The sequence below is a fragment of the Excalfactoria chinensis genome, chromosome 2, assembly GCF_039878825.1.
Source record: "Excalfactoria chinensis isolate bCotChi1 chromosome 2, bCotChi1.hap2, whole genome shotgun sequence".
Lineage (NCBI taxonomy): Eukaryota > Metazoa > Chordata > Aves > Galliformes > Phasianidae > Excalfactoria > Excalfactoria chinensis.
The window spans coordinates 89151810-89174305 of NC_092826.1; the positions used below are offsets into that span (position 1 = coordinate 89151810).

General features: G+C 49.8%; 2 protein-coding genes across 6 annotated transcripts in view; both read left to right on the forward strand.

Annotated features, from left to right (window-relative positions):
- Window positions 1-7: 7 nt before the first annotated feature.
- On the forward strand, window positions 8-20694 carry LOC140248935 (probable 2-ketogluconate reductase). 5 transcript variants are annotated; one of them, XM_072330070.1, is made up of 8 exons: window positions 19-200; window positions 734-843; window positions 4511-4895; window positions 5973-6144; window positions 7193-7368; window positions 7564-7660; window positions 8072-8421; window positions 20320-20694. In XM_072330070.1, the coding sequence occupies exons 2-7, from the start codon at window positions 766-768 to the stop codon at window positions 8226-8228; spliced, it is 1065 nt and encodes a 354-aa protein (XP_072186171.1). In that variant the 5' UTR covers window positions 19-200; window positions 734-765; the 3' UTR covers window positions 8229-8421; window positions 20320-20694. The 5 variants fall into 5 exon arrangements, with proteins under 5 accessions (XP_072186173.1, XP_072186171.1, XP_072186172.1 ...); XM_072330072.1 differs by lacking the exon at window positions 20320-20694 and having other exon boundaries at window positions 8-200; window positions 4424-4895; window positions 8072-9121; XM_072330071.1 differs by lacking the exon at window positions 8072-8421.
- LOC140248936 (probable 2-ketogluconate reductase) overlaps window positions 20543-22496 on the forward strand; it is a 23925-nt gene continuing 21971 nt past the window's right edge. Inside the window, exon 1 of the mRNA XM_072330076.1 lies at window positions 20543-20669. The gene's annotated coding sequence lies outside the window, so the exon portion shown is untranslated. The remainder of the gene's footprint in view (window positions 20670-22496) is intronic.

A 22496-nucleotide genomic window follows, 5' to 3' on the forward strand; every position in this document is an offset into this window, starting at 1 on the left:
TGCCGCTACTGCGGCGACAGGGGGCGCAGGTTTTGTCACGGGGCGCGGCGCGGGACAACGAGGGGGAGCGGAGGGGAAAAGGGGCGGGGAGGGGGCAGAGTTGTTTGTACAGTAGTTTGGAGTAGTGGAAGCGTTGGGGCTGGTGGGCTGTAGGCCGTGTCGAGTCGGGGACGTGGCGGAGGAGTTGAAGGCAGCGCGAGGTGAGCGGCCGACCTCTCGGGTGTCTCTGAACCCCCTTCCCACCCGCTAAGAAGCCGACACAGCTGTTGGGGCCTGGAATGATGGATGTTTCCCCGCGGGCCGAGCGTGCTCAGTTAGAGGGGCGTGTTGTGCTGCCCGTGCTGCAGACAGCCAACCTGTTATCCACACGTTATCCACAGCGTGGAGCTGTACTAGGGTGTCTGTGCAGCCAGCCTAGGGGAGGGGCTGGATGGCGGGAGGAAAGTCAAGTAGAGAGGTTTTCTCAGTGTTCTGCAGGTTTGTGCTACTGTCGCTCTCCAACATTAACAAGTCCCTGTGCTTCTGCGGGCTATGATAAAGGAGCTTCTGCATATGATTCCTGATAACAAATGTTCCCAATTCAGTAACCCATGGTGATAAACATCCTAATGCTCGAGCTAGTGCTGATTGTGGCTTGAGTGTTGGGTGAAAATATGGATATATTTTAACCTGCTGCAGTACAGCTGCATATTTGTATTCTGTGTTTCTTTACAATATGTCTCATACTGCCCAGCTTATCCTTAGAAGGGGCTTCTGCTAGCAGTCATGCTCAAATATCGTATGCTCCATGGCCTCTGGCAAGTGGCCAAAGGACTACAAAGGACAGTGCCTGAACACCCAAAGGTAAATATTTCTGTTGAAATTTCCAGTTTTTAAACCAGGATGCTTCCATTGCCCGTGCTGGGTTTCAGAATGGAATTGACTGTTGAGATAGGCCATTCCAGGCTGTTGTGGTTCTGGCCCAGTTTGGCCTGGATCCACAATGAAATGGGACCCGCTGGGTGTGAGGGGGATAGTGAAAAGGTGTAGAGATGGGCCTAAAAACAAAACAATGACAATGAGCTAAGGGAGAAAACTAATTTGCTAAATATGATAGTGGAAAGTGTGATAATACAGTATAATATAATTGGAATTGAAAATAATAAATGAAACTGTCCAAAACCAAAGGATGCTGATGCTGAAGGCGAGATGGCTAGGAAGCACACCCCAGTGACCAGCAGTAAAAGAAGGACAGCCTCATGACTTCCGAGCAGTTTCATCTTTCTCTCTGAATGGAAAATGGAAATGGAATACTGAAGTCTTCTGGGAGATGTAGTTCTTTTCTCTGAAGGGTGTCTGGAATCGATGAACAATCCATGGAACTGGAGTATTAATTTTTTAACTCCCAGTGCACTACATGATGCTGTGATGTGGAATACTGGTAACATAATTCATAAAACCATGAGACAGGCTGATCTTTTTGCTTCCTGAAAGTCACATCTGTACTTTGTATGGTTTTTTTTTTTTTTTTTTTTTTTTTTTTTTTCAAAATGTTAGCTTGTAGCAGACAGCAAAAAAGAAAAAAGCATTTTCAACAGAATCCACAGAAACCTGAACTAGTGCTTTGGGGAGTAATCCCAGGAGAGTCAGTGGAGTTTGTATCAAGTTACTTTGCTACAGAATCGTGTAATTAAAAAAACCCAACAAACTGTATGAAGCCCTTGTTCTACAGTAGCTCATGGGATGTCCCCTAGAAAACTCAATTTCAAGAAAGTAAGAGGAAGTTAGTTTCACTTCAGATGGCCCTGCAGAAGCAAGGAGTGATCTCCCATTTGCATGCCAGGCTGTGTTGGAGTTTGGTGCCGCTTGCAATGATTTTCACTGAAAGCTTTCAGAGACATTAGCAGTCATTTGTCCTCCAGACAAAAACAGTCAGGGAGAGCAAGAGTTAAACAAGTGCTTGAAACAGTGGATTGCTCAAGTTTCTATGAAAGGAGATTCTGACACTAGCAGCCAAGTCACATGATATTGGCCTTGACTCAGAGGCTGCAGCAGGTAATAGGGACTGTGTTGCAAACACAAGGAAGTTACATGCTGCCGATTCATCCAGGAGTGGTGAAATCTGTTGGTAAAAGAAGCATCAACAGAAAGGCACCATTCCAGGCTAATTCTTTGATTATTATTGAGGTAATTAGTTTTCATCTGTAGATAGTAAGTGGGAGGAGTTTATTCTGAGTGATGTACATTATTAACTTCAATTTAAAACAAAGATAGGAAAAGCTATGGAGGCTTGTTTTGCTATGATTTGGCTAATTCCAAAGTGATACAGCAGTGCCAGTCAATGGCTGTGAAGGTAAGTTGTGAGTCAAGCTCCACGAAAGAAATAAGGCTAGTTTATGAAAACACCAGCACTGAAGTTAATACCTATGAGTAGGTCTGTTTATTTGCCTCAATCCGTTTGTCTCAAGCTGAGTCATATATTCAAAATTTTCAGTGCAAGGACTAGAACTTGATATCAGTATACATGCATTCTGTTAATGTGTTACAAGTGGTTTTGGATGTATACACGTGTGGAAGCAGATCATTTTATGTGAAAACATGGAGAGAGGAAATCAAAATACCCTGTCATACCCTGAGCAGGTGATATATTTAGTATATTAGACAGGACATTCAGCATCTGAATAATTATGCTCAGGAGCAAAGCATTCAATCTGTTAAAAACTATTCACTTGATGGTTGACCAGACAAATTTAGCTTGTAAAGGTATTCATCCAGCTGTCACTTCTCATGGACTTATGCATGACAGGAAAAGTGTAGCTTTTAGACGGGGGTACAAGACAAGCAAAGGTAGTGCTCCATGAGAGCAATATGCGCTCATCAAACCAAGGTTAGTATCTGGAATGCCTCCTTCCCTTTGCAGGATTCCTTTAACTGTATTTATGCTGTTGCTACCATTATCATTATTTTTAAGGTTGTACATTGTAGTTGCAGAAGACTTGCTTTTGAAGCAACACTGCAAGCAGTCACTGTGCACATCAGATGTAGATGAAATTGTGATTTATTCAGCATGTCCACAATAATGAACAATTGCAAGGAACACAGCCCTCTCTTTCTTTCTTTTGCTTTCTTTCTTTTGCTTTCTTTCTTTTGCTTTCTTTCTTTTGCTTTCTTTCTTTTGCTTTCTTTCTTTTGCTTTCTTTCTTTTGCTTTCTTTCTTTTGCTTTCTTTCTTTTGCTTTCCTTCTTTTGCGTTTCTACAATAAATGTGGGTCTGACTCTGAGCATCACAATGATGGTGATGCAGTCATCATGGTGAAAAAAGGAAATGGTGTAGTACAGTCCTGTCTTACTTGCTTATATTAGTCAACTGATCATTGTCCAGGCAGTCTTCTGTCATGTGGCTGCATAAGGTTTAGTTGCTGTTCAGTCTGACTAAGTTGCTGAAGTAGCATCAAGTTCTGGTAGTCGAGATGCTGGATAACACTGTCATGATATGACATTGTCTTGCCTTTCTGTCTGTGTGTTCTTTCCAGAGGAGGAGTCTAACTTTTGCTTTTGAAAGTCATGTTGTATGATACTCTGAAAAATAAACAGACTACAACTGGGAATACTGGCAGTGCTTTCCCAACCACTTGGGGACGGTAGATTTCAAAAGACTTCAGCTTATAGCAATAAACAGATGACATACAAATATATATAATCATATAAATATGACTGTTGTTGAGACTGAAATCATTTAATAAATGCAGCTGTATTAAGTTTGAGTTTGCACAGGAGAAGGGTAATCACAGCTTACAGTATGTTGTTTGTCCCAGGGCTGGATTCTGAAGTTTGCCTGAGAGGACGGGAGTAACAGGAAATTTCTGCCTGGCACAGCATGCCCAAAATTAATCAGAATACTGCTGTAGAAGAGAGGTGCAGACTCATTCAGCACAACCCAAATCTAGAGTATGGTATATGGGACAGAGACCCATATGTGTGAGTGGAGTGCAACAAACAGAATCATAGGAAATGAGACAGGAATATTCCTAAGATATGTAGTAAATCTTCTGCTGCTGTTTTTGTCACTGTGGTCTGTTTTTGTCATTTAGGGCTGCATTTTCAGCCCTCAACTTGCATACATGGCTATCTGAGGAGCCTTTGTGATAAATTTGCGCAGGTTGTTGCAGACAGGACCAGGCTCAAGGTGAAGATGATACCACATTTGTATGAAAACAGTAGAGTTTCTGGGCTGAAATAAAGCTGTCTATCTGAGAGCATCTTGTAGGACCTGAATTGGATTTAGACCTGAGAAGGTGACTGTAGCTTGGTGTTGCAGTGCAATCTTGTGCTTAATAGACATATTGAACCATTTTGTAGTGCAAGGCCACACTGGTTCCAAGTGACTGAATTTGTTCTGTATCATTAGAAGGACAATGCAGCTCCATTATTTTTCTGATTCACAGGTGTGAAGTTAAATGATCACTACACCATCACGGTTTGAATGACATTCTCCTAAATAGCAGCGTGCTTCTTCTATTGCTCCACTGCAGGTCATGGCAGAACCACAGTTGCCAGGTCTTCTGATTATGGGTATTGGAGGAACTCATGGTGTTCAAGAAAGCCTTGCTGCACTTCTGAAGAAACACTTTTGTCTTATCACCATGAAAGAACTACTTGAAAACAAGAAAGAAATGGGCAAAAAAATCCAATCCATTTTTGTGTCTGAGTTCAGGCCAACTATCGACCGGGAGCTTCTAGAAAGCCTGCCTAATTTAAAGGTCATTGGAAACTCTGGTGTTGGAGTGGATCACTTAAACTTGAAAATGATTTCTAACTTTGGTGTAAAAGTGACTAATACCCCACACGCCGTTGCTGACTCCACAGCAGACATGGGAATGGCCTTAATGCTGGCATCCGCCAGAAGACTAGTGGAAGGTAATGTTTTAAATCTGGTTCCATCTTCTCCAGTTCTTTGACATATCTCAACTTGCCACCTTAGAGATGATCCATCAGAATCAATATTTGTGATGCTTTTGCAAGAAAAGAAGTGTTCTGAGATCTCTCTTTTCAGAGGCTTCTACTATTCTCAAGTCCCACTTCTTCCCAAGGCAACAGTGACAGGAGTAAGACATTTGTCTAAACTATGTGCTTTGAATTCCTGTATGATACCCTGGTTAGAATAATGTGTGGGCCATATTTCTATCTGAATAGTCGTTGAGGGTGTTGTTTATAGCTTGAAAACTGAATATGAAATGCATCAAAATATAATATTACTGCTTTTCTTTTTCCTTTTTCTGTACTTCCTAATAGTTGTGCAAAGGTACACAGCATGAGTATACAAAGCAATAGAGATAGTCATCATAGAGATGACCTCATCCCCACTGCTTGAGCAGAAATTATTAGAGTATGTTGAGTGCTGCTCCAAAAGTATTGCTTCCTAATTTATCACTTTGGCCCACCATGTCAGGGGCAGATGTTGGTGGTATAGCAGTAGAGTTTGGACTTTCTTGCCAGTATTTTATTAAGGTCAAGTCCAGAATTATAGAGGCTTCATGAGACTGCTGGGCAATTTAGAATCTGCAGCATAACTTCACCCCTTTGAAATAGTATGTCTGGACTGGGTTGAGATCCAGGAGATAGACGGTGAGTTTTACTCCTGGCAAAAAAAATTAAGTGAAGGCAGTGCTTGTGGGGTGGTAAACACCACAGAAGCTGTTTTTAAACTTCAAAGAAAATACTGCAGACACTTAAGCCTTATTTCCCTAAGGTGGTCATTCCTCTCACCAGAATACCACCATCAGGAAACATTTGTTACTGCTTCCAGTCATGTCTGTTACACCATCCAAGACTTTCTAAAAACAGCCCCCACCCACAACCCCTTTAAAATTATTTAGGATGCTCTGTAAGGGCCGTTTCAGAACCCAACTACTATGACAGTGAGAAACTTTTCCTATCTTTTTTGACCTGAATTTGTCATCAGTTTGTATCTGTTTAGCATGTTTTTACATTCAGGCTCCCAGATAGCAGTTTCTCCAGACACGAATTATTTTGCTGCTGACTGGCTGGGAGTTGAAGTTACCAGGGCGACTCTTGGAATCATTGGGATGGGCAGAATCGGGTATAAAGTAGCTCAGAGAGCCAGAGCCTTTGAAATGAGGATCCTTTACCACAACAGGAACCGCAGGTAAAAACGTTTGTTTGCTGTGTGGAACTGGTCCAGGAGCAGAAATGGAAACCACAGCTCTGGCCTGTGTCTCCATTCTTCCTAGGCACTAGCAACATTTGTAAATAGCACAGAGATCACCGCCAGTGTGCCTCCACTGCTTACCTCTGCTTACCTTGGTTTCCTCCTTCTCCCTTCATGAAGCAGCCCCCCTTCACCTCCCCGTATTTGTGCCTTCCTTCTCAGCTATCGGCAGGCTTGGAGGAAGGGTGATGCTAACTTTTCTAAAGATGTGGGCCAAGCAAGCCAGACTCCATCCTGCCAGAATCTTCTCACAGGCTCTGGCAATGTCCCTAGTCATCCAGGGTGTCACTCCTTTCTTCAGCCCAGCCAGTTCACTCATCACCTTCATGGCAAAAATCCTCACTTTTGTTTTATTGTTCCCTTTCTTTGCCTCCCCTTCCTTCCTTTTCCATTGCAAGTTCTAACTCGCAAATCAGGCAAAGAGTAGACAGTGACTGTACAGATACATCAGCAGGAGAGAACAATGGGAGACCCTCTACACACTCATCCTAATATACTTAATACCACCTGTGTGCTTTGCTTTCACATTTACATCACTCCTCCAGGGTTCTGCCACTCCTCTATCCTCTTGGTCTCTCTAAACCACTTCTGTCTCTCCTCCCTTCCACCACTTTGACTCACACACAGGGTGGTGATGCACTGGAACAGGTTGCCTGAGAAGGCTGCGTATGCCCCATCCCTGGATGCATTCAAGGCCAGGCTGGATGTGACTCTGGGCAGCCTGGTCTGGTGGTTGGCGACCCTGCACATAGCAAGGGGTTGAAACTAGATGATCATTGTGGTCCTTTTCAACCTAGGCTATTCTATGATTCCATGATTCACTGGTATTTAGCAATGTCTCTTCCTTTATCCTGGCCCCAAACCTCTTTAATATCTGTACTTTTTGAGACAACGCTTAGGATTGATTAATTGCTTGCTTGGTTGGTTTAAAGTTAAAAACAGTTCAAAATAGTTGTGTCTAGTAGGCTGTGCATTTTCCCTTCAGGAGCAAGGAGGAGGAGCAGGCTGTTGGTGCCTGCTATTGTGAGATGGAAGACTTGCTGCAGAAATCTGACTTTGTTATGCTGGTTGTGAACCTGACACCTCAGACTGAAAAACTGATTGGGAAAAAAGAGCTGGGGCTGATGAAACCCACAGCCACTCTTATAAACATCAGCCGAGGTAGGCATATCTCCCAGAAGTAGTTATAGCTCCATGGTGAAGGCTAATAAATACAGTCTCTGTTTTGTTTGGTTAATGGTTACTAGAAAGACATTCTACTTTCAAACAAGATGTAGATCATTGAATTTATTTCCACTAGGGTTTTGAGATGGTTTCCCACTCTCAGGTGAAAAAATGTAAACTAATTTGTTGCAGGTGCAGTTATTGATCAAGATGCATTGGTAGAAGCTCTCCAGAATAAGACCATTAAGGCTGCTGCTCTGGATGTGACATACCCTGAGCCTCTGCCAAGGTAGAATAGCTTCCTTTTCATTCTATTAGTCTGAAACTTGTAAAATGATAAGCAAAAGTGTACTCATGACCTTGATCTCTTTGGGTAGATTCTCACTGTTTAAGGGCACAACCTAATCTCATTTTGCACAATCCTAACTTGATGACCAGCTATTATCCCTACCCAAATTTTCAAGTCAACATCACTGCCAAGTAGACAGTGAGGCTAGTAGAGAGGAGGAAGAAATGGGAAAGCAAATTTACCATCATTTTCTGTTGCCCTATGTACGTGGCCTCTTTATATAAATGCCATTGCTAATTCCTGAGGGCCTGTTCTAAGCAACTAGCAGAAGAATTAGTTTCTTGTGTGATATCCTTTCTGTTCTTTCTGCTTCTTGCGGGTGTAATATGCTGTCTTTGCTGTTTCTTGCAGAAATCATCCTTTGTTGAAATTAAGTAACGTCATCATCACCCCACATATTGGAACTGCAACAGTTCAAGCCACCCACATGATGGCAGAAGAAGCAATAGCAAATATGCTGTCTGTTCTCAACTGTCAGCCCATTCCAAGTGAAGTGTTTCCCCAGTGATGTGCACCAGACGACAGCGCTAAATCTCTGACCTGTGAGAAGGCACGATTTCACACAGAGCCACTATTAGTTTTAAAAAGGAAAGCGGCCGTGTTCCTGCACAGCTCTTTTTGTCACTGCGCTTCAAAGCTGTCAACTCACTCAGCTTATTCTGTACTGGCATTTACAAAATCAAACCAACCAAGTGGAACAGGTAAAACCGTTTTGTTTGAATACTTTGATGTCTCCATCGTGTCAGTGTATTATTTCTTCAGGGTTCCCTCAATGAGTGCTGGTCCCTTTCCAAGCACCATCTCTTTTTGAAGAGCAGGGGAACTGGCAATTGCAAGATGTCAGAAGTCGTGCAAGCAGGGTACAGGATGGGCTTGGCTTGATCTTCTAGAGCTGCGGTGGTAAATCGGTGTCTGGCAAAGGGAGGTAAAGTCAGGTGACAGGAGTGAACAACAGATTTGCTGTTCACCTCTGTAAGAAGAATGTTCACGTGGCCAAAGCACCTTCACCGGAGCTGAAGGTGGCCTGTACTGTGGGAGACAGCTATCACAGAGTGCGTTTTAAAATACGCCAGTAGCAAGAGGAGGATGAGATTTTTCTGAGTTACTGGAAAACACACGGAAGATGGGAAAAAGCAGCCGAAGCAGGATTGACAGGATGTTGCCTCAGTTCTGAGGGGCTCAGAAAGCCCCACTGGGTGAGCATCTCACCTTTTGAGCACAGACATTCCCTGCTTCAGCCATGGATCTGCCAGCAACATCAAGGGGTAGGCAGTGGAAGGGGTCACCTTCCGCCCAGCCAAAGAAGCTGGAGGCAAAGCTGTCAGCGTGCAGATGAAATAGCCACACTCGTGGCACTAGAGAAGAGTCCCCCTCCGAGATGGAGTAGGGACTGGCCTTCCATCCCCGTCTCCTCACGCAAGGTTCCTGCCTTGGATTTCACCACCCTCGCAGCACACCGTGGTGCCCATGCAGCTCCGGGCAGCCCTGCCAACGCGGGCCCGGGAACTCTGGACAGGTGGGCACCTGGCTTTACAAGGCACCCGCTGTAAAGCGTGCGTTTCACAGCGACCAAGGAAAGACTCGCAGTGCTTGGGTTATGGGGTTTTATAGGGCAGGGGTTTTATAGGGTAGGCGTTTTATAGGGAAAGGGTGGTATGGAAAATGGCGACTTGCTTTTAACAGTGTCACCATTAACGTCGCCAAAAGTGAACGGTGGTCCTTGTTGAGCTGTTGGGTGACACTGGCTGGATGTCTCACTCGGGAGTCTCGGTGCTGGCAGAACTCTCGTGGTCCTTGTCGTCATGCACAGACACTACTTTCCGGACCTAAGGAATTCAGTGTAAAGCTCTGTAGTTTTGTGAATGCGGAGACACGCAGCGCAAGTCTCCCTGCAGTACAAGAGTGGCTCTGCTCATGCGTGTCTAGAGAGAGCAGGCTCACGATCCCTGTCATGTAATTGCAGCCCTTGTGGCCAGTCCCAGTCTGGGGTAGCCTGCTGTGGGGCTGACTGACCAGGCCCTGAGTCAGGCAGGGGCTGAGACTTTGGCCTGAGCAGATACAGGCTGTGAGGGCGAGGTGCTCAGGCGGTCCGTATTCTGGGAGGAGAAGGAGGGACTCAGCTTGGAGAACGGAGGGCTGCCAAACACTTGGACGACCCTTCCGTCTGCAGCTGCCTGAGCTGCACTGTGAGACTTCGACCGGAGGGGGTGTCTGTGCGGAGGTCTCCAGCTCCACAGCCAGTGCTCTCCATCCCACAGGCCCAAGAGGGTCTTCCCGTGGCTTGCTACGGCTAGCTATGACATGGTGCTTACGGGAGCCCACACCACCTACCCGTATTGCCTTGCCCGGCCGTGGCCCAGCAGGGGGTGCAGGTTTTAATCCAGTCCCAGCCAGATGAAGGATGCTGGATTCTTTTATCGGTCGCCGACTCCACCGCAGCACTGCAAGCTCGCTGTAGGCACACAGTGGGAGGGGGTGTGAGCACAGGGAGACGGCTCTCTTGCTGGGCTCCCAAGCTTGGTGCCTGCCGCAACTGCAGGAGGTGGCTGTGCCGAGAGCCCGCTTCCAGGAAAAGCCCCTCTTTTGCCCCGCTGCTGCAGGGGCGGGGAGAAGGGCAGCGTGGGACAGCAAACTCTGCCTGTGCAGAGAGCTTTACCTCTGGAGCCGGTCCTGCAGATCCCTCTCTGCATCTCTCTGTCCCTGCTGCTCACGGGCCACCTGCCTCGCAATACACTGCACCACTTCCCGCAGGGTCTCATCTGTCCTTGGAGAAAGCCTCCTACCACAGCAAGGACAAAACCTGTCTCACTCTTCTGCTGTGACACCCACGCCTCTTCCCTCACCCAGTCTACTCCACACGCGGCCCCATTTGGTCCCATGGCCTCTTTGATGCAGGACGACGTCCATGCGTAGGCTGCTTTGGGCTCCAGGGAGCCTCGTGGCATTTGGCCCTAACCACAACCACACTCATGGCCTCGCAGGTCTCAGGGCCCTGTGTGCGGCACTGTGGCTTGGAGGCTGGTGCCCTTGATCGACAGCACGGGTGGCTCACCACCACCCTGCCTTCCCAGGCCTCGGATGGAGTTGGTGCACGCTTACCGTTTAGGGATAGCAGTGCTGTCCCAGAAGACTCTGGGCGGCTGCTCCTCGTCCTCTTCCTGCTCCCCCATCATTCTCTCCATCAGGCTGAGACTGGAGCTGGAGCTGGAGCTGGATTGCTCTGATTCGCTCTCAGACAGAGAGCTGAAATACTCTTCCTCTGGGGCAGAGGATTCCTGTACAGGAAGAGACACCCAGCCCTGTGGTGCTGCTTCCCAGCATGCAGTTCCCTGCAAGACCGTTCCAGTGGGGACTGCAGTGGGACAGGACCACAATCAGGAGAGGGACCTCAGCACGCTCTTGGGGCAGTGTCCCAGCGTGACCAGTTTGGTCCTCTTGCTCCCAAAAGGCAGCAGTCACCCATCCAGCTGTGCTGCACCAACAGTACTACTCTGGCCCAGGTGCTAGAGGTACCTAAGAACCTCAGGCCCCCTGGATGGGAAAGTGCTGCTGCTCTCTCGCAGTAATGCAAAGTACCTGAGCCGCTGGCATCTCCGCTTCTTCTGGCTCAGCCTCCATCTCCTTCACTTCCACCTCTTGCTGCTTGCTTTGCTTCTTGCTCTCTCTCTGCAGCTTTTTGTTCTTTTTTTCTGCCTCAGTTAAGAACTTCTGGACATGTTTTGGATATTTATGCTCCTCCTGCTTCTTGGCCTGCTTGGCCTGCTTGACTTGCTTCCCCGGCTTCTCCTGCTTCACCGGCTTCTGCTTCACCGGCTTCTCCTGCTTCACCGGCTTCTCCTTCTCCTTCTTCCCTTTCTTCTCCTCCTTCTCCTTTTTCCCCTTCTCTATCCTCACCTTCTTCCCCTTCTCCTCCTTCTCCTTCTTCATCTTCTTCCCCTTCTCCTCCTTTGCCTTTTTGATCTGTGCGATCTTTTGCTGGAGGGCGACCTAAATGCAACAGCAGGCAGCGTTAAGTCTCTGTGGAGGCTGAGGGGTTTCCCTTCCTGCGCTCCATTCCACCCTTTGTCTTATGCCTTTCTGCTTTACTGCCAGGCTCCTGCGGACCCAACTGAAGAGCCCCTCTGTAACAGCCAGGAAAATAAACAACCTCTGGACTAAATGCAGTCTGGCAGCTGGCAGTTCTAGACAAGCCTTCAGGAACATCCCCAAATTAGCTCTTGGGGTGGCTTTCGGGAGGCTAATGGAAGTCAACAGCTTATTCTCAAGTGTCATCATAACTGATCTCTCTTCAAGCGAGATGTCACGTGAACGCGCAGTAAGGAACGCTGTGAGAATCAGCGGAGCTTCTCTACAGTTCAGTAAGACAAATGCGCTGCAGCAGTCTGTGACACGTACCGTTCTTCTCTCCACCTCCTTAGCAACAAAGTCCACCATCCTGGGAGTCACCAGAGGAATGACTTTCTCTTGCTCTTCTTTTTCTTGTAAGGGTCTCCTCAGGATGGCCGGTAGCTGCCTGCAAAGACATGGTGGGGAGAGCTGACAGGAGGGCAGGAGGTGCTGGGTTTGCACTGCGTGCTTGAAAGTGCTTCAACATCTTCCTCAGCAAAAAAGAGTCTGCAAGAGCCCCCGAGTGACCCATCTGGTGTCTACCACTTCCCTTGGAGACCCGGGAACAGCCTGCGGTGCTGACAGCAGCCCAGAAGCACGCACAGTGCTATTCAAAAGCTCCTAGGAAAGGAACACCCCCATCCTGTCTCAGGATGTTTCTTGTCACTTTGGGCAATGGGCTCGACAAACAGAAAGGTCCCTTTTCCTTCCGTCTGAAGGCAAGCAAGAAAGACTACGCGCTCTCGCAATGAGCATTTGCCATTGGTTACCCAGCTAAGAAGTGATGCTACGGGACGTTTGTCCTGTCGAGCTGCTCGAGTTCATACAGCCTCCGGATCCGGGAGAAACTTCACTCCCACAGAGGCAAGAGCACGGCATCACCCATGTTTCTTTTGCCAGGAGTCTCACCTGGTGCGAGGCTCTTTCTCCTCGGCTTTCCGGACACTGCCTGGCATTACAGTCAATGCCGGCAATCTCTCTGGAGAAAACGCTGCTCGATGAAGGAGGCGCGTCTCGCAAAGGTCCCCTAGAAAGAGGAAAGGAGAAAATGCCAGAAAAGTTGCGTTTCTGGCACGGTTTTGTTCCATCTCTTCACGGCTATGGGGCAGCGTTGTTCCCCGGGGAATGCTATTTGGATGCCTTCACCTCGTCTGTATGCTGAAATGGGGGAGGCCCCGGCAGATGCCAGTGGTCTCAAAGAGCCGCTCCGGGGAGGGGACTCGTTTAGCACAGGAGGAGCTGGCTCTTGCATCGCTCGATGCATGTCCCACGCACACAGCTTTGCTACTGGGGCGTGCTCACACCAGAGGAAATGGCTTTTGAGACATCTGAGAATACGAAGGGAAGCAAGGGTAGCGGTCTCTCGGGCTGGCAGGACAGGCTGCTGAGTGGAGGCCACCGGGCAAGTGTCTTCTGATGGGGAGATCCCAGTGGCCACTTGTGTGAGAGGGCTGCCCCGAGAACTCGTTCTGCAATGGATCGCTCAGGCTTTCCCATAATGGGTACAGAGAGTCACCGGAAGTGTCTCATGCTCTTCTGGGTGCTCTGTGGTAATGTCAGCCCTAATCGTCTCCAGATGAGGAGGAAGGAAAACAAAGAGCCCCCTGCTGGCAGCCTACGGGTCCCTTACCTTTCCTGCCTCTGACACCAGCTCTAGCCCAGCCTTGCTCGTGTCTGGTCTTCAGATGGTATTTCAGGTCCACCTTTGCTGTTTCGGTCACTTTAAATATGCTCTCGTGCGTGTACCTGAAAGAGGCAGAAGCAGGCTGAAGGAAGTGCAACACTTCCCCTTGCAGCCTGACCCAACAACGGAGCGACAGACCGCAGAGACACTGGAAGGCCATCATTTCACAGAGCAGCTCATTCTGGAGAACCGTACAAGGATCTCCAGTGTCTGCAGGGGCAGGCGAGGCCCCATCAGTATGTGCCAATGTTTTTTCTGTCCTTGCTGTGAGAACGGTTTTGCTCCCAGCCAATCCTCCTGGCTGCTTCAGAGGAGGAAATATTCCTCTCACTCAGAACGCTCACGCAGAACAGACCGGTCGCTCGCCACCCAGCTACCCAACGGCCCTTTCCATTCCCTTCTTGCCCTCCAAGTTTCTTGCAGATTAATGTCTTTGCAGCTCTCCAGGCTCAACTCCATGCCCACCACCACTTTTGGATGTCACTGCGCAGCAGCTACGATACGAGACAGCTCTGCGGAAGCCCACCACACTCAAGCTCCCGTTTGCACGAGAACCTGTTCCTCCTCTAACCCTTGGGTCCCAAGTGGTACACACTCTCATTTGCAGGACGGAAGAGGCACTGGGAAAACCGGAAGGAAGACTGGCCTAAACTCCCCCCAGTTCCGACACTGGCATGGATGTGAAACGTGATTTGCTTCTCCAAATGCAATCCAACTGAACTAGGGCATGCAGGGAGTTCCCTGTGAACCAGGCCCCTAAACACTGAAAAGTACCGTAGCGAGTACCATCGGCACCTGAAAAGCGGCCGTCTCGCTCAGGCACGGGTGGCAGGAGCAAGCATACTCACATTGGGAAGACAATGACACGTCCAGAAGTTGTCAGGGAAGCTGCGCAGTCGTTGCGCGAGATGACCGATTTGCTCATTTCTGGCATCTGCAATCAGAACGGAGACAGATGATGGGAGATGGGGACACTGGGAATGGCTGGCAGCTCCAGTCTTCTTAGCCCAACACAACGAGAGCTGCCAAAGGGAAGGGTTTGGGCCTCAGCAAGCCTTGCTCTGCCTGTGCCTCTGCTCCATGCTCCGAGTTGGGGCTGAGCAGTGACGCCCACCGTTAACTCTGGTCGCCTGACAAAAGGCAAGGCCTTTTGGAGGAGCATATCCAGGCGCAGAGCTGGGCCGCCTCACGTAAGGGAAGAGCTCTACAGAGCCTGCTTTCCTGCAGACCACCAGGAGCCCGGGTGGCTGAAGAAGCATGGCAGGCCAGGAGAAAGCAGTCCCCTAGTCCCCGGAAGGCCTTTCAGAAGAATCTGAGGTAGTGCTGCCAAAACGCAAAACCTACCCCAAGAAGAGCCTGCAACGCTTCAGTAGTCCCGTTGAGCTTCCCCAGGTAGTCCTCATAGAATTTCATTTGGACCCGTTTTCCTTCAATCAGCAGCATGCCAACATCCCTCCAAATGAAGGCAATGTTCTGCCTCTTCCCTATGCAGGCACTGAAAAGGCACACGGTCCTTTCCACGCAAAGCAGCGCCTCGCTTTCAGAGATGCCGCATTCTGCGGCTATCTCATCATATGGAAGTTGATGAAACGGGTCGGGTCCTGGAGAAACAAGAGGAGGGGGAACGTGAGCACTTGGAGAGCCACTGAGCGCGCTACAGTCAAAAGTCAGTGGCTCCCAGGCCCTCAGGCAATACACTTAATCTGTGGAGATTATGAGGCGGAACCGTTGGTACGTCTCTGACAAGACGCTGAGACACGGAGCCAGTGAGACTGGAATGAAAGCCATTGCTGAAGCAAGTGAGAGAGAGCGCGCTGTTACGCTGTACTGCCATCTGTAATGGTAATCTGGCACACCTTCCCCACTCTGGTGCCAGGGCGAGCACCTCTGTCAGACTCCTCTCTTCCTACCTGCAACATCTATGAAGTTGTACTGGAGGTCGTGGTCCTGCGCAAGAGCCTTTGCCAGCAGAAACACGGGTCTGTCAACAGCAACCAGATCCTTCTGCTGGCTGGCTACGCGCTCTCTGACAACTGTGAAAGTCCCCAGTCCAGGAATGCTCACAGCCTGAACGAGAAGAAAGGGTGGATCAGAAGCAGTTCTGCAGGGAAGGACGGAAGGCTACTTCCCTCTCGCCCCTCGTCCCCGTGAAGAACCAGAGAGCGCAGTCCTTTGGCTCGTACAGACGCGAGCGGGATTCCCAAACTTGCAGTCACCCCCAAGGGATCCACTTTGGTCATTCAACTCTGCCAGCAGAGGACTCGGGAAGGCCCAGAAAATGTCCATCCCTCTTTCCATCATGAGGCCTGGACCTCCTGGCATTTCTGAACTGACACTGGAGCTAGCCTGTGGTCCATTTTGCATTGCAGTGTCCCTCTGGGGCGTGCTTCCTGCTTCCACGGAGGGGAAGAATATCTGCGCTCCGTGGCTGATGGGCTCTCGGGGCTAAATCAACCACGAGAGGGAGGAAAGGAGAAAGAGGCAAGTCCCACCTGGTAGAGAGCCAGCTGTTGGCCAAGATAATAGGATGCGCTGGACCAAATCCGGGCGAGCTCTGGAAAACAAAAGGAAGGACATGTCATGCTCCCAGGCGGCCACCTCAAAAGAGTTCAGCACACGGAATTCCTGTCAAAGGAATGACGACAAGCAACTCATTTCCACCGGCGACTTCTGCTCGGCGATCCCTGCGAAGGCAGGGGCCACGTCGGGAACACAACCCAGGAGCCACGCCTGCCCAAGTGCTCCTTCGGCCCCTTGGGTGCTGAGGCAGCTGCCTTCTTGCAGCAACCATCCCCAACTTCCTCCCTCACCTCTCTGTTTTCAGAGATGTCCCTGGGCCTGACAACACGTGTGAAATCGGGCCTTACCAGACTTTCTGAGCTTCTCAACAGTTGGAGGCGAGCGAGGTCTCGAGAAGAGGGAGTCTGCCATCTTACTTCCCCCCTTGCTGCAGCAGGTGAGCAGCCTTCCGGCAAAACAGCCCTCCTCCTCAGCCCTTCACCCCTGCCTCTAGTTCTGCTGCTCTCTGCCTACTCCTCCTCACGGCACAGCAGCTCGTCCAGAGCACAGCAGTGGCGAGATGAGCTCCTCGGCAAGCGCCTGGAGTCTCGTCGGCCTCTCTGCGAGATGTGGGGAGGACGCGTGGGCTCGGCGAGCTTAAAGGGGGCGGTCACCGCCGTGACGCGGGGCTGTGCCATTATGACCCCCGACCGCGTCACAGAGGGGCTGCACACGCCCTGCCGCGGGGCCTGTCAGAGCGGGCTCTGGGCAGGGACGCTCTTTGGGCGCGGGCCTCGCGGAGCTGCGTCCCGATCACCAGGGGCTTTGCCGGGGCGCGGGGTCGCTCTGCCCCCCGTCACGTCCTCGGACGGAAACACCGGGCTGTAACTGCTGGCGCCTCCTGCCCACCGTCGTGTGACTCCTCCCGCCTTTGCCTCTTGCCTGGACGTGGCAGGGTTGGGGCAGCAGGTGGTGGCCTGTGCGAGCGGAGCCCTGCGGCTTCCCCGTGTCGGATCACAGCCAGCCCAGACGGCTCCGGCGCTGACTCTGGTTACGGCAGAGGGTTGTGAGCTTTGTGATCCGTCGGCTAAACGCAGGCCTGCGAAGAGCCAAGACTACGCAGTCTTGCTTTCCCTTTGCTAAGGGAATTGGTGGCTGGGTTTCAAGGTTGCTGAAAAAACGCTTTAATAAAAAGTATAAACACTAAAATGATCCTTGCTGGCTGTAGCCATCAGCTTCATTACAGATTCTGTACGTGGCCCAAGAGAGTTCCTCTTCCTTTGTTCAGGGCAGCCCAGGCAGGCCAGAAGGTTGGATGCTCACGCAGCATGCGTTATAAAAGCCTTTGGTTGCTTGCGTTAGTCATTCGAAGACCCGGGCTTTCATAATTGCAGCATTTATTTTTACGAAAGCTGAAGTGGTGAACGGTCTTGCCGTTCTTATTAAACACACAAGGACCAGTGACAAGGAACGCGTCTTGAAACACAGCCGATGCATCAATTTCACATCCAGTATCAAACAGAGAGAGGCTATGCTAAATGGGTGGCCAGGGAAGCGAGCTCCCTTTGTGCACAGCTGAGACCTCACCGTGACACGCACAGCTCTCAGCAGAAATCAAACCGATAACCCGGTAATAAAAATTGAGACGCTTTTGAGAGCTGCAAAGCTGAGAACGGGAGACTGAAATGGTAATCGGTAACAAAAAGAGGCCCTGATGAGAAGCTGTTCTGTGGGCAGTTTTCCAGGGCTGCTCCTCGGGTGCACTAGAACCCTTCCCCTTCATTGTCATCGTCAGTGTCTTAATTCCTGAAGGAAAACGATGTCACGTGTCTGTTTCCTACGCCTGGCCTTTTGTGGGCCGAAAGGAAGCTTTCATTTCTAAACGTAGCTTATCCTTATGCAGGTACAGCAGAAATTCGTATTCACATGGGAATTAAAAGATGTGCCTGTAGGCTTCTACGTTGCACACACCTTTAGCCCTAAGGTAGACGACTGAATACTCACGCGTTATACTGTGGACACAAGCGGTCTTCAGACGTGTGACAAACCTAACGGCTTCCAAATGCTTTACGCTTACTAACTTGGCCATCAAACGTCCGGCAGTACTACAACCGGTGCAATTTCTGGTTGATGCAAAGATATTTCACTTCAGCCCACAAAGCAGGAGTGAGCCGTACTAGAACAACACTACGCAGAGTGTAAACGACATTGAAACCACCTGGCAGGCACCTCAGTTGAGAAAGAAAGGAGATGCTCCACAAAGCAGAAGTGCATCTGTTGAATAAATTTTGGCCGTCTACTTCTAGAGCACAACAGCAGAATCTTGGGAAATGAGACAGGCATATTCCTAAGACAGGCAGCAAATCTGCTGCTGCCATTTTTGTCAGTGAGGGCCGTTATTGTCAGTAAGGGCTGCAGTTTCACCCCTCAAACTGCATACATGGCTATCTGAGCAGCCTTTGTCTTCCTGCAGAATATGATATACTTGCGGGGGCTGTTGCAGGCAGGACCGGGCACAAAACTGCCTAGGCAAGGGGAAAGCTCTAGCGAGAAGGGCTGTGTTGCCAGCGGGCCTTAGCCTGTCACCTTTAGCACTCTTCCCCACTGGTTCAGCCTCTAGGCGTGTGGATGTGCAAGAGATTGACTTTTAATGCTGAATTTCAGAGGCTGTACGTTCGCATGCAGTGGTTTAAAACCGTGGGAGCAAGCAGCGCAGTAGCTGTGCAAGGATGGTCCTTCATTGGGACGTTTTTGTTTGACCTAACCCGTTCCGGGTCCGGTAGGTTTGTCAGACCTGTCTGAACCTCTGGCTCCCAACACAGCCTACAGCTTCACCAAACACAATTCATAGGCAAGCAACTTTGAGTAACTTCCTGGCAGCAGTTCTGTACCACCCTTTGCCATACATCAAGTTGTTGGTTAGGGTTAAGAAGCTGCCAGATTTGTATGAAAGCGGTAGGGTTTCTGGACTGAGTTGAAGCTGTCTGAGGGCACTTTGTAGGACCTGAACCACACTGAGACCCGAGAAGGTGACTGTAGCTTGGTGTTGCAGCGCAATCCTGTGCTTACTGGAGATATCGGACCATTTTGTAGCGCAAGGCCATGCTGGTCCCAAGTGACTGAATTTGTTCTGTATCATTAAGAGGACAATGCAGTTCCGTTATTTTCCTGATTCACAGGTGTGAATTTAAATGATCGCTACACCATCACGCTTTGAATGACGTTCTCCTAAACAGCAGCGTGCTTCTTCTATTGCTCTACTGTGGGTCGTGGCAGGACAGAGTTGCCAGGCCTTCTGATGACTATGCCTGTTGGAGGAACTTGTGGCATGCAAGAAAGCCTTGCAGCGCTTCTGAAGAAACGCTCTGTGTTATCACCAGGAAAGAACTACTTGAAAACAAGAAGGAAATGGGGGAAAATAAAAACAAAAACGATCCATGTTTGTGCCTGAGTTCAGGCCAACTATCGACCAGGAGCTTCTAGAAAGCCTGCCTGACTGAAAGGTCCTCGGGAACTCTGGTGTTGGAGTGGATCACTTAAACTTGAAAATGATTTCTAACTTTGGTGTAATGGGTCTCCAGGTTTGCCAAGCTCCAACCACCTTGCCGCAGGCGCAGGGCCTCCAACCTCCGGATTCAATACTAGACCAGGCTGCCCTGAGCCCCACCCAACATGGTCTTGAAGGCCTCCAAGGACAGGGCATCCACAACCTCTCTGGGCAGCCTGATCTAGCACCTCACCACTCTCTTGGTGAAGAGCTTCCCCCTGATATCCAACCTAAATCTTCCCTCCCTCACCTTAAAACCATTCCCCCTTGCCCTGCCGTTATCTATTCTTGTAACGAGTTGACTCCCCCCTCCTGCTGCTCTGGATGTGACATACCCTGAGCCTCTGCCAAGGTAGAATAACTTGCATTCATTCTATTGCCCCGGAACTTGTAAATTGCTGAGCAAAAGTGTACTCATGACCTTGATCTCTTTGGGTAGACTCTCACTGTTTAAGGGCACAGCCTAATCTCATTTTGCACAATCCTAACTTGATGACCAGCTATTATCCCTACCCAAATTTTCAAGTCAACATCACTGCCAAGTAGACAGTGAGGCTAGTAGAGAGGAGGAAGAAATGGGAAAGCAAATTTACCATCATTTCCTGTTGCCCTGTGTACGTGGCCTCTTTATATAAATGCCATTGCTATTTCCTGAGGGTCTGTTCTAAGCAACTAGCAGAAGAATTAGTTTCTTGTGTGATATCCTTTCTGTTCTTTCTGCTTCTTGCGGGTGTAATATGCTGTCTTTGCTGTTTCTTGCAGAAATCATCCTTTGTTGAAATTAAGTAACGTCATCATAACCCCACATATTGGAACTGCAACAGTTCAAGCCACCCACATGACGGCAGAAGAAGCAATAGCAAATATGCTGTCTGTTCTCAACTGTCAGCCCATTCCAAGTGAAGTGTTTCCCCAGTGATGTGCACCAGACGACAGCGCTAAATCTCTGACCTGTGAGAAGGCACGATTTCACACAGAGCCACTATTAGTTTTAAAAAGGAAAGCGGCCGTGTTCCTGCACAGCTCTTTTTGTCACTACGCTTCAAAGCTGTCAACTCACTCAGCTTATTCTGTACTGGCATTTACAAAATCAAACCAACCAAGTGGAACAGGTAAAACCGTTTTGTTTGAATACTTTGATGTCTCCATCGTGTCAGTGTATTATTTCTTCAGGGTTCCCTCAATGAGTGCTGGTCCCTTTCCAAGCACCATCTCTTTTTGAAGAGCAGGGGAACTGGCAATTGCAAGATGTCAGAAGTCGTGCAAGCAGGGTACAGGATGGGCTTGGCTTGATCTTCTAGAGCTGCGGTGGTAAATCGGTGTCTGGCAAAGGGAGGTAAAGTCAGGTGACAGGAGTGAACAACAGATTTGCTGTTCACCTCTGTAAGAAGAATGTTCACGTGGCCAAAGCACCTTCACCGGAGCTGAAGGTGGCCTGTACTGTGGGAGACAGCTATCACAGAGTGCGTTTTAAAATACGCCAGTAGCAAGAGGAGGATGAGATTTTTCTGAGTTACTGGAAAACACACGGAAGATGGGAAAAAGCAGCCGAAGCAGGATTGACAGGATGTTGCCTCAGTTCTGAGGGGCTCAGAAAGCCCCACTGGGTGAGCATCTCACCTTTTGAGCACAGACATTCCCTGCTTCAGCCATGGATCTGCCAGCAACGTCAAGGGGTAGGCAGTGGAAGGGGTCACCTTCCGCCCAGCCAAAGAAGCTGGAGGCAAAGCTGTCAGCGTGCAGATGAAATAGCCACACTCGTGGCACTAGAGAAGAGTCCCCCTCCGAGATGGAGTAGGGACTGGCCTTCCCTCCCCGTCTCCTCACGCAAGGTTCCTGCCTTGGATTTCACCACCCTCGCAGCACACCGTGGTGCCCATGCAGCTCCGGGCAGCCCTGCCAACGCGGGCCCGGGAACTCTGGACAGGGGGGCACCTGGCTTTACAAGGCACCCGCTGTAAAGCGTGCGTTTCACAGCGACCAAGGAAAGACTCGCAGTGCTTGGGTTATGGGGTTTTATTGGGTAGGGGTTTTATAGGGCAGGGGTTTTATAGGGTAGGCGTTTTATAGGGAAAGGGTGGTATGGAAAATGGCGACTTGCTTTTAACAGTGTCACCATTAACGTCGCCAAAAGTGAACGGTGGTCCTTGTTGAGCTGTTGGGTGACACTGGCTGGATGTCTCACTCGGGAGTCTCGGTGCTGGCAGAACTCTCGTGGTCCTTGTCGTCATGCACAGACACTACTTTCCGGACCTAAGGAATTCAGTGTAAAGCTCTGTAGTTTTGTGAATGCGGAGACACGCAGCGCAAGTCTCCCTGCAGTACAAGAGTGGCTCTGCTCATGCGTGTCTAGAGAGAGCAGGCTCACGATCCCTGTCATGTAATTGCAGCCCTTGTGGCCAGTCCCAGTCTGGGGTAGCCTGCTGTGGGGCTGACTGACCAGGCCCTGAGTCAGGCAGGGGCTGAGACTTTGGCCTGAGCAGATACAGGCTGTGAGGGTGAGGTGCTCAGGCGGTCCGTATTCTGGGAGGAGAAGGAGGGACTCAGCTTGGAGAACGGAGGGCTGCCAAACACTTGGACGACCCTTCCGTCTGCAGCTGCCTGAGCTGCACTGTGAGACTTCGACCGGAGGGGGTGTCTGTGCGGAGGTCTCCAGCTCCACAGCCAGTGCTCTCCATCCCACAGGCCCAAGAGGGTCTTCCCGTGGCTTGCTACGGCTAGCTATGACACGGTGCTTACGGGAGCCCACACCACCTACCCGTATTGCCTTGCCCGGCCGTGGCCCAGCAGGGGGTGCAGGTTTTAATCCAGTCCCAGCCAGATGAAGGATGCTGGATTCTTTTATCGGTCGCCGACTCCACCGCAGCACTGCAAGCTCGCTGTAGGCACACAGTGGGAGGGGGTGTGAGCACAGGGAGACGGCTCTCTTGCTGGGCTCC